General features: G+C 30.9%; 1 protein-coding gene across 1 annotated transcript; it reads right to left on the bottom strand.

The window, feature by feature from the left end:
- Positions 1 to 7,062: 7,062 nt before the first annotated feature.
- LOC105345852 (fibrinogen alpha chain-like) lies at positions 7,063 to 14,901 on the bottom strand (the record flags this gene model as incomplete). The annotated part of the gene is made up of 5 exons (XM_020074328.3): positions 14,432 to 14,901; positions 9,402 to 9,456; positions 8,925 to 9,046; positions 7,699 to 7,795; positions 7,063 to 7,094 (listed from the first exon to the last, which is right to left on the bottom strand). Coding segments are annotated over exons 1-5 (627 nt in total), but the record flags the coding sequence as incomplete, so codon positions are not given.
- Positions 14,902 to 19,011: the final 4,110 nt, after the last annotated feature.

Here is a 19,011-nt window from a genome sequence, read left to right as displayed (position 1 = left end):
TTTATTACATACTTAGTAATAAAAAAAATTTTTTAAATCAACTTAAACAAAATGATTTTAGATATCATTTGAAAGTAGTGTGTACATCTATTAAATAAAAATATGAGATCTTATCATTGTTTTACTAAACATTTAGTTACAGAACCAGATTTTCCCCAGATTTCAAATTAACTCTCCTAAACAGTTGCTATTATTTCTTGTTCTAAACTGCACTTTGAAATGTCAACTGTAGCAAATGTTTATTTTTCGTTTGTAAACATGCACAAATGCTCATACGAAAGAAGGCAGAGGAGTTCCGCAAGGGGTGTGATACGGATCCGTATCAGCCCTAGGGCTGATAACCTGTATCAGCCCCGGAGGCCGATACGAGTTTGTATCACATATGCAAAAAAACTGTATTTATTACTAAGTATGTAATAAAGAATAATAAAATACGTTAGATTATTTATTTAAATTCGATAAACATGTGATTGTTAACTGTGTTGGTTGCATTAATTAAAGGGAAGACATTAAACAACTTATACTTATCCTATATTAATCCGTGTCTGAAAGAATGACACAAAGGGTACTTTCAGATGCAAGCTCTTTTTTTGGAAAATATGAAGTTTAAGAAAGTTTCATAATATGAATATTTATTTTTCTGATTTTTTCTTAGTTGAAGATTATAAGGAATAGTTGAACCCTAACTACACCTTCCGTATGACTCTTTGGGCGTAACTAGTACTATCTTCAATTAGAACTCGTTTTGGGCGTGGGCTACTTCCTTCGCCATTGCCCTTGTGTAAATCATATGAAGGAAATGGCATATTATTTTTGTTATGTTTTACATATTTCTAAAAAAAACTGTCACCCAAATTAATTGTTTTCTTTTGATGGCATACGACAAGTGTTTTAATTGTATAGAAAGATAATGATATTTGATACGTGAATTAGAAGTTTTTAACCAGATGAAAAAGCTAAACTTAAAACTTAAAAGGGGAGTACATGTTTAATTCATTTCCTTTAACGATATATATTTTGTAAAAAGATCTTTATTTGGGACTTTTTTAATAAAGATGATATATTGTTATATTTTCAAAATTAAAAATAATTTTAAAAAAAAAACGTGTTATATATTAAACTTTTTTTTAAATTTGATGATATTTTTTTTTTATCTCAATATTAATTGCTTAATTAATGCAGGATAGGATTGATAGATAAAAAAGTTTATTTCTATTTTGAATCCTAAATCCTGTATTCAACATCCAATTCTACATATTTATTCTAAACCTTTGTAAATGACAAAACTTTATAATTATGTTACAAATCAGCATTTATGTACACATGCTGGTAACCTTGTGGTAATTTTGCTGAATCCTGCGTAACATTTAATGTCACTGTGTTCCTCTAACTCAACCTCTAGAGCGACACCTCCGTCATTGGTTTACTTTTGGATGTACTTGTTTTCAAGAAATAGCGAAATCCTCACGCCTTATTATTTTTAATCTTTTGTAATCGTTACTGGTGTACATTCTATAGTTCAAAAAAGTTTTATTGGATACTTATCACAAATTTTCTTCTCTCAGATACATAATTTGCGGCCTCTTATAACCAAGATTTTTTTCTTTTACAATACAAAAACTATCTTTCTTTACATCATTTAGGTCGTGTAAAATTATTTGTATTAGTAAGCTATTACTATTCAATATAGTCACATAATAAATTAAATATTCGGCAGAAAAAACATGTTTAACCTAACTACCTGATATCCCTGCAATAAGAACCTTGTTTGAGTCCTTGAAGCCCAGATGAACTCACTAAGTTTTTCTCAGTATATATCTTTTATAATAGTAAGATTAAGATTTATAAAAACGGGTCATCGTATGACGTTAAACGGGTCAGCGTATGACGTTAGAACCTGAAAAGAATGGATCGAACCAGGAGGAGACTAGTACATATGATTTCCAAAAAATGAAATTTCAGTGACTGAATCTATCTTAACGAATATGCATACCGTTCATACAATGTAATTGTATTTCAATGTAGTTAGTCATTGTCTTGTATCTAAATCAAAACTAAAGTAGCTAAAATTAAAACGGAATGAAAAAACGTCGATGGTTTTTAACGATATCTTTGCAAACAGGCATTGGAATTACCCGATTCTCTCTTTACAAAATGATGTAGAATATAACGATGTATCGTCTACCAGACTCGATCTGTAAACATCTAATTATTTATTATTAGATAATGGTCAACAAGTACTGATATTTTTAGGCACAAAGTGTTGAATAATATATGAGAAGACATACACAAATAATATAACAAGAACACTACCAATTACAGATCATGAGAATGTAATTAGACTAAAGACTTTTAAAATCTAATTGATCTTAAATTAATCTTAAATTAAAGATCTATCAACAATCTCTTACGTTGATCAATCTTATTAATAGTGTGAACGCCAAAAAAGTTCTAAACAGTTCTAAAACCATTTGCAATGAAAACTGTCGTCTGTTTCATCATCAGCGTCCTTTTTAAACTTAAATTTCAAGGGACCATAGAAAAAGGTTCGTTATAGCCGTAATTCGTTATATGTTAATAGCGAATTCGTACATAATCTTATGGCGAATTCGTTAAAAATTAATCAGCGGACAGTGTTTTAAACTATCATTAGTTATAAAATTAATATTACCTTCATTTAGAAAAAAATATAACTGTTTTATTTTATTTTATTTCGATTTTTTTAAAAATCTGTATTATGTTTCAATTGAATAATACATGAACCATATAAAATAATACATCATAAAATTTTATCTATCTTCAATGAAATATGTAAAGGAGAATTTTGTCACACAAATGATAAAATACGTGAAATTTTTGTCAGGGGTCTTTTGCTATGACATAAATAAAACTTCGTTATAACCTTAAATTCGCTATATTCATGCTCGTTAAATCGAGTTTTGCTGTATACGGAACAATGTTCCAAAGGTCAAGGCACCTCAGCTTTAATTCGCTCTTCAAAACCGACTTTCAGAGATCCGACATTTTTCTACAAACAAGAGGTACCTTACTATGATAGAAAAGAGACGTTGTTCAGCATCACCAGTCGGTCTTTTCTTGCATCATACGGACGATATGCCGTACAGTGTATCGATGAGCTGATCTGTAACGCTTTTTAAAAAAGCCTGTCATGTCCCTGGTTGTTCTGGGTCCAGGGCAACCACTAGTCTCCTGAAGACAATACTATCAGTCTCAACTGGGATTCTCTGTAAACAATACTTTGTGGTAAGGAAATATCTGCTAAAAATCCACTCGTGTATTTTAGTTGAAGACCATTCAAAAATTCTCGTTTTATGTTTGGTTCTGCATTTCTGTAGGATTTTACCTGCGGTGAAGATATCGTTAAAGACAGGAGAACTGGTTTATGTCTTTATCGTAAGAATTTGTATATTCTTTTACAGAAAATAACTGTAAGAATTCAGCGTTTCATTTTAAGTCTTTAATGTAAAATAAATATATATGATATCTAAAAAAAAAAAAATAACCTGTGAAGAGATATTTTCTTACAAGGCTGAGACTAATTTTTTTCTAATTAAGATAGTTTGATAAAATTTCTTGTGGGAAGTTTTGCAAAGAAATGAATCATTTAAAGATTTAAATCATTTACAATCTTGGTTTTGTAAGGAGTCGCCCCGATAGTTATCAGTCTTTACGACTAGATCATGTGTGAATTTGTAGGAAGTGCGTCAAATTTATACGTCTTCCCAATTTTTTGCTTTCTTCCCTATAGATCTTTTTCTCTGTAGAAAACACCATCGCATGGTGATTTTTTAAAATCAAAGTACTGAAGTACTGACGGAAGTTGATTTTATCGATTATCGTTCATTTTAAACTCAACTTATCTGGCGTAGCAATTAGTTTCTAGTCTGTATTTAAATTACGCACTTTTGTATCATAGGAATTTTAATTAGACTTTTCAGACAAGAATTTAGAGAAACCTCATATAAATCATGTTGTGTAATACTTAAAGACAGATTTTGAACTATGTATTAGTAATCGAAACATTTCTAAAAATTGTATGGATCCAAGCACTATTGATGTTGAACTCCAGTCTCGTTTAACCAGACGCCCAGCTGTCTCCGATAATATCCGACAAGCAAGAGAGCTTCTCTGTTTGTCGGAGATTTACGGAGAGAGCCAAGCGTTTGGTTGAACGAGACTAAATTGAACTCTGGCGTAGGAATACATGAGACTACAAAAATATCTAAAATGTTCGTATTATATAAAATCTGACTATTTTCAAAGTGTTTATAGATAAGTTTCCTTGAAAAACAATGCTTCAGCATACATTACATCGAATTTTTCTATTATATTCAAGAACTAGCTTAAAGACTTGTCAGCGGTGATGATTTGTGCTTAGGTCCAAACACTGTTTTACTTTCGGTTTGCCAGAGTAACTGCATAGGACAGTTGATTAAAATCAACTCCCAAAAATGTTCTCACCCGATTTGAATATATCAAAGTTGATTTTTTTTAACGCAATTTCCCTTAATTTAGCACAAAATTGTATATTTTAGCCAAAATGAATTATGTTTAAAGGAATTGTACTGGGGTTTTTTAAACTGCTTATATATTTCTTTTGATGCTCTTGCAATAAAGTTTAAGTTTTTTAACAAAACCTTGACTGCTTCGAATACGCAAGCGAATCTTACTTTTGTCTTCGGCTTCATGCATAGTTTAAAGTACATGTACAAGTAAACGATACTGGTGTAGGCACCATTATAACACTTTTGTTTGAATTATGACAAAAAATCATTTTCATTACATCAACGTTTCGGATAATATTAATTAAGATAAAAAAAATCAATACAAAAGTATTAGTATTTTCAATCCAAATTTTACAACCCTTCTATATATTATAAACATTCGATAAAAACATCTATATGTATATAAGTGGATTTTCGTCGCTAAGTCCGACTGTATGTGTAAAATGACAAATTTGTATGCCATGCGAGTTTTTCTACTTATTCTTGTTCATTTCAAATTCACAGTTTGACATATTTTGTAAAAAGAGAATAGTTTTGTCATTAAAAGTTTGTTTTTCTTTTTCAACTTTACCTTGATATAACATTTTCAACTTTACAAAAAGAAATCGATTATTCAAATCATAACTTTGATTAAATAAAAAATAATGTAGAAAAATTACAACGAAATACTCATCGTTGATTAAAATATTGATGCAACAATGGGTTACACTTATATCAAAACATTTTAATCGTACTTGATAATGAAAGCTGTCTGGTGTTCATCGCTGGGAACTCACAGCCAATCACAAATCAGTTTACTGACTTCGGGACTACCTCATTAATATTAATCCAAATTTTGATTTGTTCAACTACGTTCGGTATATAAGTGTGTGCGAGTCTGGCATGTCTGAAAATATTATTGGTGGTCAAAATCTTTGAGAAATAGAGATAATATCGGAATATCAAAATTTTATGTTTGAATAATAATTCTTGACAATTAAAAAAAATATTCAAAGTTCGACTACTTTGAATGATAAATCAATCTGAGAAATGACACTTAGCTGAAAAAAGGTAAAACTAAAGATGGTCATGAAAACATTCAGTTAACAGGTAAGGGTTTATATAACACCATTTATATGATTGTGTTTTCCTGTGACGTCCGTTTAAACTGAGTTGGAGAACTATAAAATTATGTGGGTTAAAAAGAAAGCATTTGATATTTAAACCGTTATTGGATCAAGAGTTTTATCAATTGTTCGTTGAGAAAAAGCAATTAAGTGTTTTCGGTTTGGAAAATATTACAATACCACCTACTCAAATATAAATGTATATTTATTTCAACGTTTTTAAGTCCAGTTTGGAAAAACGGGTAGAATTAAACTAACAAAGCGTATTTGAGAACCCGACAACAACTGAAAATTTAAAATCTATATTGTTCGAAATACTATAAAGATCCAGGACGACGATGCAATGATCAATAAAAACCTACAGTGCCTGTTGCAACATAAAAAGTTTAATCACTTTTCTTTAAAAAAAATCAACAATTAAATCTGATGATTCTTTTCACAATTTTCTGATTTTCATGGTTGAAGATTTCAGTGAATCGTAGAACCCTTTCCAGGCTTCCCACGTGATGCCTTGGGCGTAGCTGCTGTCTCCATACCACCCGTTCAGGTTACTTCTGTGGCAGGCGTTAAACCACCACCCGCCTTTTGCCCACTGGGCACAATGCCCATAATACACGTCGTTCGGTGCATTGTCATTATCCCGGTCGTATGTAGAAAAAGGCATACCATTATTGCATTTAGTACAGGGTCCTGAAAAACTGTCCCCTACAAATAATCAAGTACCGAATGCATTCCTGGGAGTTAATTTTAACTTTCAACCAATCACAGCAACACAGAAAATGAATGTCTAGTACGTTTTTTTCATGCGAATTATAAATGTGCAGTTATCATCGGTTCAAAATATACTGCATATCTTTATGCACTTTTTTAAACGCTCGTTTTAAACATTTTTCTTAAATCTCTAGAACACAAAAACGACATTTTATGATGCATTATCTTTACAAAGTGATTGTACAAAATCACTACACATTGTTTGCCTCCCGTTGCACCATTAAGACTTTTCACTATGAATAAAAAGTTCTTACAATTATGCTGATTAACCTGAACTCCTTATATGAATGGAATAAAAATCTAAAATTTATTAAATCTACAATACAATATAAAACCCCTTTTTTAAACACAAAATATGCCGATTACAGCATTTCGGCGAAAATTTCACTTTATATGGAGTCAAACCAATAACTTATAATATAATAGGAACTAACACTCATAATGAATAGTTAATATCGGTAACACAGGAATGAATAAAGGTCTTTCATGTGCGTTTTAAAAATAAGATAAATTTTCGTGAATAATGATGTCACATACCGGCATCCCCCGTGTACCCAGTGACCTGAATCCTGTAGTTGTCTGCGACGTCAGCCAAACTGAAACTGCTGTACTCGGCGTAACGTTTATTACCACTGAAGTCCTCTAACTCAATCATGACCCTCAGCGGTCAGTTGATGGGTGTACTTGTTTCCTACGAAAGTTATTACACGCGTTATTGATTTTTTTTTTTTTTGGTTCTTCTGTAAAAACTTCCTAATGGCCGAATGAATTTCAGTATAAATATAAGGTTTTTTTTTTAAATCATGGGCAACCTTCCGTTCCCATATGAAATTGACCTTCTTTGGTTGACCATTGAACTATTAAGGCTATTAATACGTCTTGATTATTGGATTGAAATATGACGATAGCAAGATAACACTTATCGCAATATATCAGTGATGTTTCTTCAACATATTAACAAAGGTAATAGTAATTTTTGTCAAAATTACCTAATATCACGCATGTTGAAATTCTGTTAATTTCAATAATAGTCTGAAATATCTTTAGACAATTATTTAAAGCAAAATATCAGGTGAGCGAATGGAGGACCAGTACAAAATTTTGCAATGAACATGTAGCATTAACTAATGATTTGACGTTTTATAGTGATTAACAATCAAGTACCATTTGATCTCGACGGCAGTGTGGTTCTCCATTATGGGGTTTTATTTTAAATCATTCGATACAATGCTGTAATTTGTAATAACATACACATAACATTCAAAAGAAAAAACGGAAAAAGTAAACATGAATACCTAGCCAGACCTCTGATGCCGGGGAACCAAATCCTAATTCATAGTCTGTCCAAGTTCTGTTGAAATTCTCTGATCCGTCTTCCCTTCTTTGAATGACCTGTTCATCCAAGATAAAATATCAATAACGTATTCCGCTATTTAGCGATAAAACAGGGTATACAAATAACTGTGTTTACATTCCTGTTCAAAGTTTTCATTGTACAATATTTACATTCAGTGTATATTTCCCCTAATGTTTGCATTGGATGTATGCGACGTTCAATTACCTGGGAAAACACTTTGCTAATTCATGCGCCAGGAGCAGAAATAAAAACGTCATCACGCGTTTTAGGAATATGTTTTAATGTAAGATTAATTGAAACGTTTAAACTTACCTAATCAATTTGATATGTACTAATAAAAAATAATCTTCAAATTATATCTTTTCGTCAATAAAAAAGAATTTTTTTAATCAAGTTTATGTCACTTTATTTTAGGTCGTCAACGCAATATAAATAGTATGTTAATATGGCTGTTCCATGTACATGTATGTTATAAATCTTTGACTAAGAGCGTATATAATGGCTTTATACCGACGATACCCAATATTTCATACAAACGGATATCAGTATGAAAATATAGATATAAGCATTGAATCTTTGATGAATACCGAGCGTTAGCGCAGTTTGATAATTTGTCTGCACCGCTCGGTGTGTTATAGGACCGACGACATTCAAAATAGCATTCAATGCTTAACCAAATTACAATCAGTGAAGCATTGTAGAACTTCTTCGAATTCATTTGACGAAAATTTATTTGTTCTATACGATATAAAATGGTTTGGCAGTTTACGCTTTATAAACCGCGAAGCGGTTTATAAAAAAGCGTAAACTGTTTCAAACCTTTTTATATCGTATAAAACTAATAAATATTGAATTCATTGCTTACAATTTAATTTTTCTACTCTTCATTGTAGATAAAAACGGCCATTTGACCTTTAAAATGACGTAAATTGTACAAAATTCAAACGTAACGTCATGCGTATTGATACGTTTTTGACGTTAGTCTTACTATGACGTAGGCAACATTCTTTATACGATATAAAATAATTTTTTAGCCAATCGGAAAGCGCGTTACAACCAGAATTAAATTATTATTGTATTATTCTTTTATTGAAAAGTTATACATGTTTACAAAATGTACTTATTTATAACTATGAAATCGATTTGCAGTAGTATAAAACTTACTGTCCATGACAGTCCGTTTTCAAAAGAGCAGTAAACAAGTTTGCTGTTTCCACCAATCGTAATACCGTACACCCCTGACGCATGCGTGAGAACCCCAACACAATCACAGGACTGGCAGCCATCTTTCAAGAAGGAATGATTTAATATGAAACGTTTAACATTACGTTACCAACTAAAGAAAAACTCAGTAATTACAAAGTGTTTAAAACCAATGAATATACTTCCCTATATTCGTTATTTATCATGTCTGTGTACCTTATTCGAAAGAATAAGTAGAGAGAATTTGTTACTCTTATATCACCGTCGACATTATTTCCAGTTGTGCTAACTTGGCATAAAAATACATTCTACGAAAACTTAAAATAATTGGATTTTAAGGTTTTATGTGAAAGTAAAAGTTAATTCAAACAAATATGTCATTTATTGCTGACTTTTAACACTGACAGATCACTGACCATAAATGGCATCTTTACATACCGTATATACAATTCCCGTTACTTCCAGGATAACCCTCCCCTCCACATTTGTCTTTCTGCAACAGGTAATAAAAACAAACAAAAAAACCGTTATTCAAGCGCAAAAACGGCTCCATACAATTTATTTCTAAACAAAAAACTATCTGTTATAGAAAAGATAGAATTATTGCTTTTTATGAAAAATCAAATCAAACACATATGGCAAAAATGTTTAAATCACATTACAGTCACGTATTTCTCATATTTCATATATGCATTATATCTTCCTAAAGCTAAACTTTTGGGGGAAAATATTTTTATCTAAAATCAATATAAATCAAACACCAACACAATAGATCACTGTTCATTCTTCTAAGATATCAATTCATTTACTTTAAATCCTTGAAATGCAATTTCAGCACTTATTTCATTGTGGCTGGTAGTTTTCGATAAAACAAATTATTAGAACATGTGTCATAAATTATGCACGATGATCAGATTGAATACAGAAAAATAGAAAATGTTTGACAATGAATGAAGCGGCGCGCGCAAAATTCATTCGTGTTCCTTCTAATTCTATGAGGTAATATTGTGGCCTACAATGAAATGTTGAAGATAAATGCAGTATTTATGTTTTTTAAACATTTCAATTAGTTTTTAAATTGTACAAATGTCTCGCATTCAAATTGTACACCGATTTTTAAATATTTGGCTTTGTTCATGGCAATAGTTTAATTCTAAAATGTTTGATTACACAAATGTGTTATTTTTTCATTTTGTCATGCCATGACGACCTTTTTCTGCTTGTTTGTATTTTGTTTATTAAGGTCTTCCGTTTCCAACGGAAGACCTTATTGTTTTCGCACTGTTTCTTCTTATTATTTTCTTCCACAAATTTTGTGCACGCGATTTCTCAAAAACTATTCAGCCGATTTGGACCATTTTTTCACCGATGATTGCCAGAGGTCATAATTCTAGACGTTTTTTGAAATTTTGAAATCGTCACTTCCGGTACCGAGTAACGGCGGATTTTCTATCTTTTTACGACCTATTTTGTGCAGAGCTGATCTCAGAAACTATTAAAGATATGAATACGAAATTTTCAGGATAGGTAGTCTATAGTTTGAAGTTGTGCACTATTATATTGTTTTACGCCAGTGGCGCCATTTCATGGAGCTCGCCTAGGCACAAAAATTGGGTACGAATTTTCATTCAAAATTGTCATACGTTTTGATCTGTATCTTTTTATCAGTTGACATTTTGTTAAATAATATATAAAAAAAGTGGTAGATAATCAAAAGTTCTTTCCAATAAAATCAAGAAAAAGGGGCTGGCCCCTTTAATTAGGGACCAAGAGACTCGTAAAGTCTATTACGAATAACTTAAAAACGATAAATATTTTGTTATGCATTATAGAATCAAAGTTGTTGAACACTACATTATCGGTTTGAAAAAACTCATCGTCAGGCCCATGTTTGACGTAATTAGAGATTTTTATCCAATATTTTAATTTATTTTTTTTGGGGGGGGGGGGGGGGGGTTAAATATGAAATTGTATCAATATTTCATGGTATCATTTAAAATAACAAAAAAAAATTCGGACGGAAGACCTACTCGTTACTCGTAACGAGGTCGTATCTAGTTTTTTATTATTATTATTATTTTTTTTTTTTGGAAAGGATTTTATCGACAGCAACATGTAACGTGAGTAGCCGAATGGATAAAGTGTCCTGCTTGTGATCCGTACATCCCAAGTTTGAATATAATGGATGATATTTTTGGAACGGGCATCACCTACATCCCCGCAAAAATTAAACGAACAGAGAAAGATCTAGAATTGCTTCGTTGAATAACCGATTCTAATTATATTGAAATATGGCGTACGATGAAAATACACTGAAACAACTAAACTTATGTAAAAAAAGATTTTTATTTTTGTTTCATACATCAATGAATGACTTTTACAGTTAACTATTTAAGTTTTGTATTTTCATTTCTTTCCACGAGTAAATCGACTTTTGACAGAAAACAACGAAAGATTATTTTGTATTTAAAAGTGTGTATAAATTTGTGTAGCAAATACACTATTTAGATAAATATATAATTTGGCATATGGCATGCCTAATCAAAGAATGTGTTAAAATTTCAAATATCAGCGAAAAATAGTTACTGAAAAATCTTTGACTAAAATATATAAAATGCAATCTTGATTGTAAGCGACAAACGGAACCGTGAACTTTCTGTTAAGTAATTAAACAAGGTTCACTAATATTTGCATTTGGAACATATAATTTAAAAAAGGGTTCCTTATATATACAATGTTTTTAAAGTATTCATTAAACATAAAAAGAGGAATTTCCTCTAAGATCTTGATAATCTGATTTAGGAAATGTCTTTTCATCTACATGGATGTAGATGAAAAGAAATATCCTTTAACGGGTTTGGATTAGAGATCTAATGAACATAGTCGAATAATCAATGTAGTAGCATTCATCACCTAGCGAAATTGATTTAATAATCTGGTTAATGTCCAGTACATCAACGAATTTAAGAGCATCAAAATCAATACCTTTTTATAAAAGGTATAGAAGATATTTCTATGTTAAATAATTTTAAATATAAAACATCTCTCTCTCTCTCTCTCTCTCTCTCTCTCTCATTTCATAAATACTAAAAGTACAATATAATTATGAAATTCTCAGTATTAATTAATATACGAGAGATCAACTGTGTACAGATTTAAGCAAATAAGACAAATTGCGGAAATCATTTAATCAGGCATGTAAATGATAGACTTGACGAAGATGGTACTATTTTTTAGGTTTGATATTTTTGTGGTATTTATTCAAATGCGAAGATTAATTTCAAAAAAGTGCAAGCATTATTCATTCTAACATAACGTACATTATAAAGTACAAAGACAACTCAATAATGATTGTGTCTTGAAATGTTAAGTTCAACTGCAATATTTTAGGTACCTCTGTGACAACAGGTAAAACAATTTGGAGTGAAATACTGAATATTGATGGTGCTATACATTTATCTCTCAGTTACTGTATAAAATGGTATGGAATAGAAAATATTCCACAATTAAATTAAACACAATCGTTCAAATAAGTGTTTATTTATTTGCAATTTAAAACTTTAAGAGGGCATAACAGTCGTACCATTTTGATACAGTTAAACTTGGTGATAGCAAAGTCCTAGGGAGCAACGATTTAACTTCGTTATATTCGTAATTCGTTATACTCGTATAACGAATTCGTAATAATATCTATAGCAAATTCACTTTATACATGTTTTCTTTCACCAGGCTATACTTTTTGCTAATTGAGGCTTAGAATAAAAATACATTACTTTAATAATCGAATTGTGAGTCGAAAAATTTATATGAAAATAAATTCATTCAAACTATTATGCTATTTGGTTAATGTGCAAACTTTTTTACACTGTACAGAATTCGTTATGAAAGTGTTAAAGAACTATATATATATATATATATATATATATATATATATATATATATATATATATATATATATATATATATATATATATATATATATATATGATATGAGTTAAATTTGGCCACCATAATTCGTCATTTTTGAAGTGTTTCGGGTAGAATAAAAAGTTAACTTATTTTTTAGATGAGTTGATATAAAATATATTTTTCATATATTTATTTGATTTGTTTGCACTCACTGGCAATGTATGACGTCAGAAGTGACGCTATTTTAGAATTCAATCAAAATCAGTCAAAAACTGATATTTTTCTTATCTTTTTACGAATGGGAAACATAGAGCATGCTTGAACAAGATAGATTTTTTTGTCACTTATTAGTCTTGGCAAGATACATCTCTGATTAAATTATTTTGTTTGTTCAAGCATGCACTCTATGTTTTCTGAAAGAAAAAACTGCTTGAAAACAAGCTGTTTTATGCTAAAAATGCAAAAATGGCGAGAAAAGGTTGTCTTTATGATGTCATATTTCTAAATTGTGGGCACTTGAATCAAAATGAATATTATGTAAACACATCACATATACATATATATATCTGTACTAAAAATCAAAGAATTACAGTAAAATGATGATGTTCATTTTAGGGGGCCATTTTAGGCCCATATCATATATAGTCCTTTCGATATTATTTACCTCTACGGGACTCAAAATCGGTTTAATATATAAGTAAATTTTTTATATCCGAATTCGTTATAATCGTAAAATTTTGCAAAGATTTGTTAATAATTTTACCGGGGACTCAAAAATAGTTCGCTATATTTGAGAATTCGCTATATCCGTGTTCGTACTAACCGAGTTTTACTGTACCTCCTTTGGACAAAAAACGCTGTATAGAGATAAAGTTTCATAGCTTAAATATTTTGATTTTTTCTATACTAAATCAAAATGTTTTGGCCAAAAATATCATAGGTCAAGGTTAAGGCAGATTCGACCACTCGGCGTCCTTAAATTGGATAATTAAAACTATATCAAAAATACGTACCTATGTCACATAGAGGAGGAAATATAAAAAATGAACAGTGGTTTCTGTTGAATCATTTCTCAAAAAATGTTAACATTGCTTATATAAAAAAATGTGATTTTGTATTTCAAACATCAAAGAGAACTCTCTAAAAACAGGGATATCTTAAGTATCATTTGAAAACGTTAATAAAAAAAACAATTTACACAAAATGGGAAACTGAGAAACAGTTAAGTGTCCGATTTTCTAAGTTTACATTACTTAAACTCTTTCATGAAACGCAACTGTTTATAAAAGTGGTAACAATGAAAAAAATGGAAGAGATGGAACCTAACTTTTATTTGATACCCTAAATACTCTCTCTCTCTCTCTCTCTCTCTCTCTCTCTCTCTCTCTCTCTCTCTCTCTCTCTCTCTCTCTCTCTCTCTCTCTCTCTCTCTCTTCTTTCATGTTCACTGTGAATTAAATTCAGTTATGCTTTCATAATGTGTGCATAAGGAAAAGCGTAGTACATGTCAGTCTAAGTTAAACAAATATTTTGTTGATAAATTATAAAAATATGCTCACCATTTTATATCGTTTGCACGTCGCACCAGCTGCAGTCCCTGTGGTATTTGTTAGTCCCTTACTCAGCCGACATTTGTTCTCTGACGGAGTTGAGCATATTTCTACGGCCTTGCAACTTGTGTTCATTAAACAGTTAATGCAACAACTGATGGTTGATGCCTGTCCGGGCGGCATAGAGACTTCTGATAGAGTGTTATTGCTGTCTTCATACTGAACGTCACCATCATAAACAAAATTACTCGATAGCGAAATTGCAGATGTATCGCAAGCGAATAAAACAAACAGCAGGAATAATTTGCAAGACGCACCCTCGTCAAACATTTTGTCCAAAACCAATATTCTTTGTAGTTATCTTCTCATATATTGGAATACAGTTTTCTTTCCCCAAAAATCTCTCCTCTTTTTATCGTGATTTGTTGGCTTGATTTTTTAACACGTTGTCTCGTCATAGATGTATTTCTTTAATTACAGCATACATTCGATTTTTATATGCGTTTCCATGTCGACTTGTCGGGTTGAATTTAAAAGCTTTTAAATATTAATGAAAATTTTTTTATTGATTATTTGATTTTTAAGTTAAGCCATGATTTTCAATAAAAAAAATGTTATAATTTTTTTGTTTTACTGATGCAAAGCAAATACTTTTTAGCTTTAACAAAACATACAAAGAGCATTAGTTATTTCATGTACTCTTTTTTTCTGGATTTTACACTCAACGATTGATACGACCTTCGATAGGGCTCTGTGTTAATTAAACAAGTTCGATCCAAGCTAAAATATAAATCATGGATTAATTCAAAAAGTTCCTACCTTTGAAAAATTCAAAGAAAATCTCCAGATCCAAGGCCTATTTACGAAACCTCCCAATATATTTTTTAATAAGTGTATGCCAAACTATTTATCTTTGAGTATGCCAATAATGCAAAAACCACTCAACAATTATCATTCCGGTTCTATCTTCGAGTTTCTTGTCGTTAAATTATGTTAACAATACATGGAAAAATTGGAGATCACCAGGTTACATATTTACAAAATATTCCATAACAATGGCATAACAATGGCATTTTGATCTCCAGGAGATATAAACATACAAGAATTGAGATGACGTACTAGTAGTAGTACATATATTTAAAGTTCTGCCAAAATTTCCAATAAAAATTTGATTTCGCCATATTAAACACAAGTGGTGCAGTTGGAGTGCGAAAAGAAATTAGATGAGGGGTGTCGATTCATCATACCTTTTTAGTGGGAGAACTGTTGTATTTGAATGATTTAACACAATGATAAGTTTTTTTCTAAAGTATTTTTTAAAAATCTACACACATAGCTTAACTAAAATTCAAAACAAAATTTTAGGGTCTTTTTGCTTAATTTGGCGTATTAAGGTAGTCCATCCATAACTATCATATGTCATATTTAATAGATTGTAAGTTTGATCACTAAAATCTTAATGTGATTTTAAGGACTTTATTAAATAATAAAGATTCACCTTTGAAATCTTTAAAACAATTAATTTTAATAAATTTATTGTATGTTGAAGCTAACTTTGAAGTCTATGGGAAAAATGCATTTTTTTTATATATTTCATTAACTAGTATGTACTACAAGTAATTTTCTCACATTTCTCTTGATACAAAATCGCAAAAGCTTCCCTCTCTCCAAATATGCTAAACTAATTCATATAGTTAACCATAAATATTTTCAGAAAATGACTTTTTTTTTTTAATTTTCCTAAAGGGCAGACAACTCTTTAGAAAAGTTTTAAGTGCGAAAAGTTAATTCAATTGAATACATACATACACTCGAGTTTGGTTTATGTCAGCCTCATAATAGCTTTAAAATACGTATTTGATATAGTATAGATCACACAAAATTGTTAATTCTCCTTAGTTATGGATGGAATACCTTAAATACTGAATTTGACCTTTCTGCACTGAAAGTGCAGATTGCACATAAATCGCTTTTCCCTCTATATTTTATTATGAGAATGAACCATGGCATCAAATACAAATTTATACTATTTAAAATAAATTAAAATTATCATGAAGAACAATGTTAAATTTTGTTCACTTAATTGATATTTTGACCTTTTTGCACTGATAAAACGCTATTTTTATCCAATACCAATTCAACATGTAATGAAATTATTTAAAAGTCTCAAACTTTTTCCTTAATTTATGATAAAATTGTCAGAAAAATCTTAAAATTTCAGAAAATAAATGAAAAAAAAGCATGGGTCTATTATGTAAAATTTGAGATATGGCATGAAATAAGCTGATTTAAGGCAAAAATTGGAATTCATTTTTTCTTGACTTTTATGAAATATATGTTAAATTTGCCAATACGTGTCGATAGAAATATTGAAAAATTGTAAAATTATGTTTTTCGTAACAATATGAAAATATCCCAATACAAAAAATAACTCGAAATTTTGTTTGCACTGAAAATAAGGAAGCTAAAGTGACGATACTTTAAAACAACTGAGTTATAAAAAAATGTTCATTTTCTTCTTAAAAACATTTCCGCCACAAAATATAGTCCCATACTAAACTCTGTGAATATATCATTTTTCCTTTTAATTACTATTTTATCTAAGATAGTTTAATTGACATTATAAAATTTGAACATATGAGTAGAATCAATATATGATGCATATAATTTCTAGAATAGAAGAATATTTAAAAAGATACTTGCAATCTAAGTGCACTGTAGGCTGACCAATAAAAATGAAACAAAATCGATAGTTTCATCTGAATTGGATTATCCATAATTCCAACGAAACTGCTATGCTACCTAAATATGCACATTCAAACTTGTTTTTTTTTACTAAGTTTGCGGGGAATGAAAAATATCTGTGGAGTTTTTAATAGATTGCTGGGTTACTCAACAGGGTATACCATTTGGTCTGTCAAGAAACATACTACGTCTGATCAATTATGGCTATGTATTACTACGCGCCGCAGCCAATACCGTTTTCGGTTATGCTATAAGACACGCCCATTTGGGTCACTCATCTTTTATGATATTATTGGGCTTAAGTTTCAAAATTGATTCGTAATATTATCACAGAGAAAGACTGTTGAAAATGTAAATATAATCTCATTTTGCGTGTGCAAAGCCTAATTAAACATTCACGAACATGTCTTCCGCTTTCTACTTTACATCAAACCCCGACAACGTATAAATCTCATTGAGCAAAGCCTATCTACTTAGAAATGTCTTTGAGCAAACACGGCTACTTAAAATCTCATTGAGCAAACCCCCGACTACTTAGAAATCTCAATGAGCAAACCCTGACTACTTAGATATATCACTGAGCAAACCCCGACTACATAGATATCCTATTGAGCAAACCCCGACTACTTAAAAGTCTCATTGAGCAAACCCCGACTACTTAAAAATCTCAATGAGCAAACCCCCGACTACTTAAAAATCTCACTGAGCAAACTCGACTACTTAAAAATCTCAATAAGCAAACCCCCGACTTCGTAGAAATCTCATTGAGCAAACTCCCGACTACTTAGAGATCTAATTGAGCAAACTCCGACTTCATAGAGATCTCATTGAGTAAACTCCGACCACTTAGAAATCTCATTGAGCAAACCCCGACTACTTAGAGATGTCCTTGAGCAAACCCGGCTACCTAGAAATGTCATTGAGCAAACCCGGCTACCCAGAAATCTCATTGAGAGCAACAATTCTGTGGTATCAAAAGACTTGATGATTTATTGAAAATGGGGTTTAATATATTATTACATACTTAGTAATAAATACAGGTTTTTTGCACATGTGATACAGATGACATCACAAAATCCGTATCGGCCTCCGGGGCTGATACAGGTTATCAGCCCTCCAGGGCTGATACGGATCCGCATAGCACCCCTTGCGGAACTCCTCTGCCTTTTTTCGCTTCGGCATTTTTTGCATGTTTACAGAAAAATAAAACATTTCCAGTTACAGTCGACATTTGTAAGTGCAGTTGAAAACTTCAAATGCTAGCAAATGTTTTAAAGCAGTCAACTTTTAAAACCTGAAGAAATTCCTTTCTGTAGCTTCATGTTTGTTAAAACAAGAAGAACTCATATTTTTATTTAATACATGTACAGACTACTTTCAAATATTATTTAAATTCAATTTGTTCAAGTTGATGCCTTTTTACATAATCTATTACTAATTATGTAATAAATATAATAATAAATACCCTTTTTCCATATCACAACCTGTATCAGCCCTCGACCAATACATCCCTCAGGCCTTCGGCCCTCGGGCTGATATTGGAGTCTTGGGCTGATACAGGATGTGATATGGAAAAGGGTATGTATTATTCTCTATATAACCACTATCAAAATTGCCAAATTACTATTTTATATATGGTTTTGAATTTTATTAGATGGCATTACTGGTAATGCTAAATATTTACATTCCACATATTTTTTGCTTGTAAAGTGTGTTGAAAGCTACGGCAGTTATAACACTGTAATACACACAGGGTACTCAAAAGTTAAAATAACGAGTTTTATTATAACGTCACAAACGCTGTTAACTGCAACGTCACAAGTGAAAATCAAAGTTCCCGCTTG

This window comes from Magallana gigas, chromosome 4 (genome assembly GCF_963853765.1).
Source record: "Magallana gigas chromosome 4, xbMagGiga1.1, whole genome shotgun sequence".
Taxonomy (NCBI): Eukaryota; Metazoa; Mollusca; class Bivalvia; order Ostreida; family Ostreidae; genus Magallana; species Magallana gigas.
This window is presented reverse-complemented; position numbering and strand designations above follow the sequence as displayed.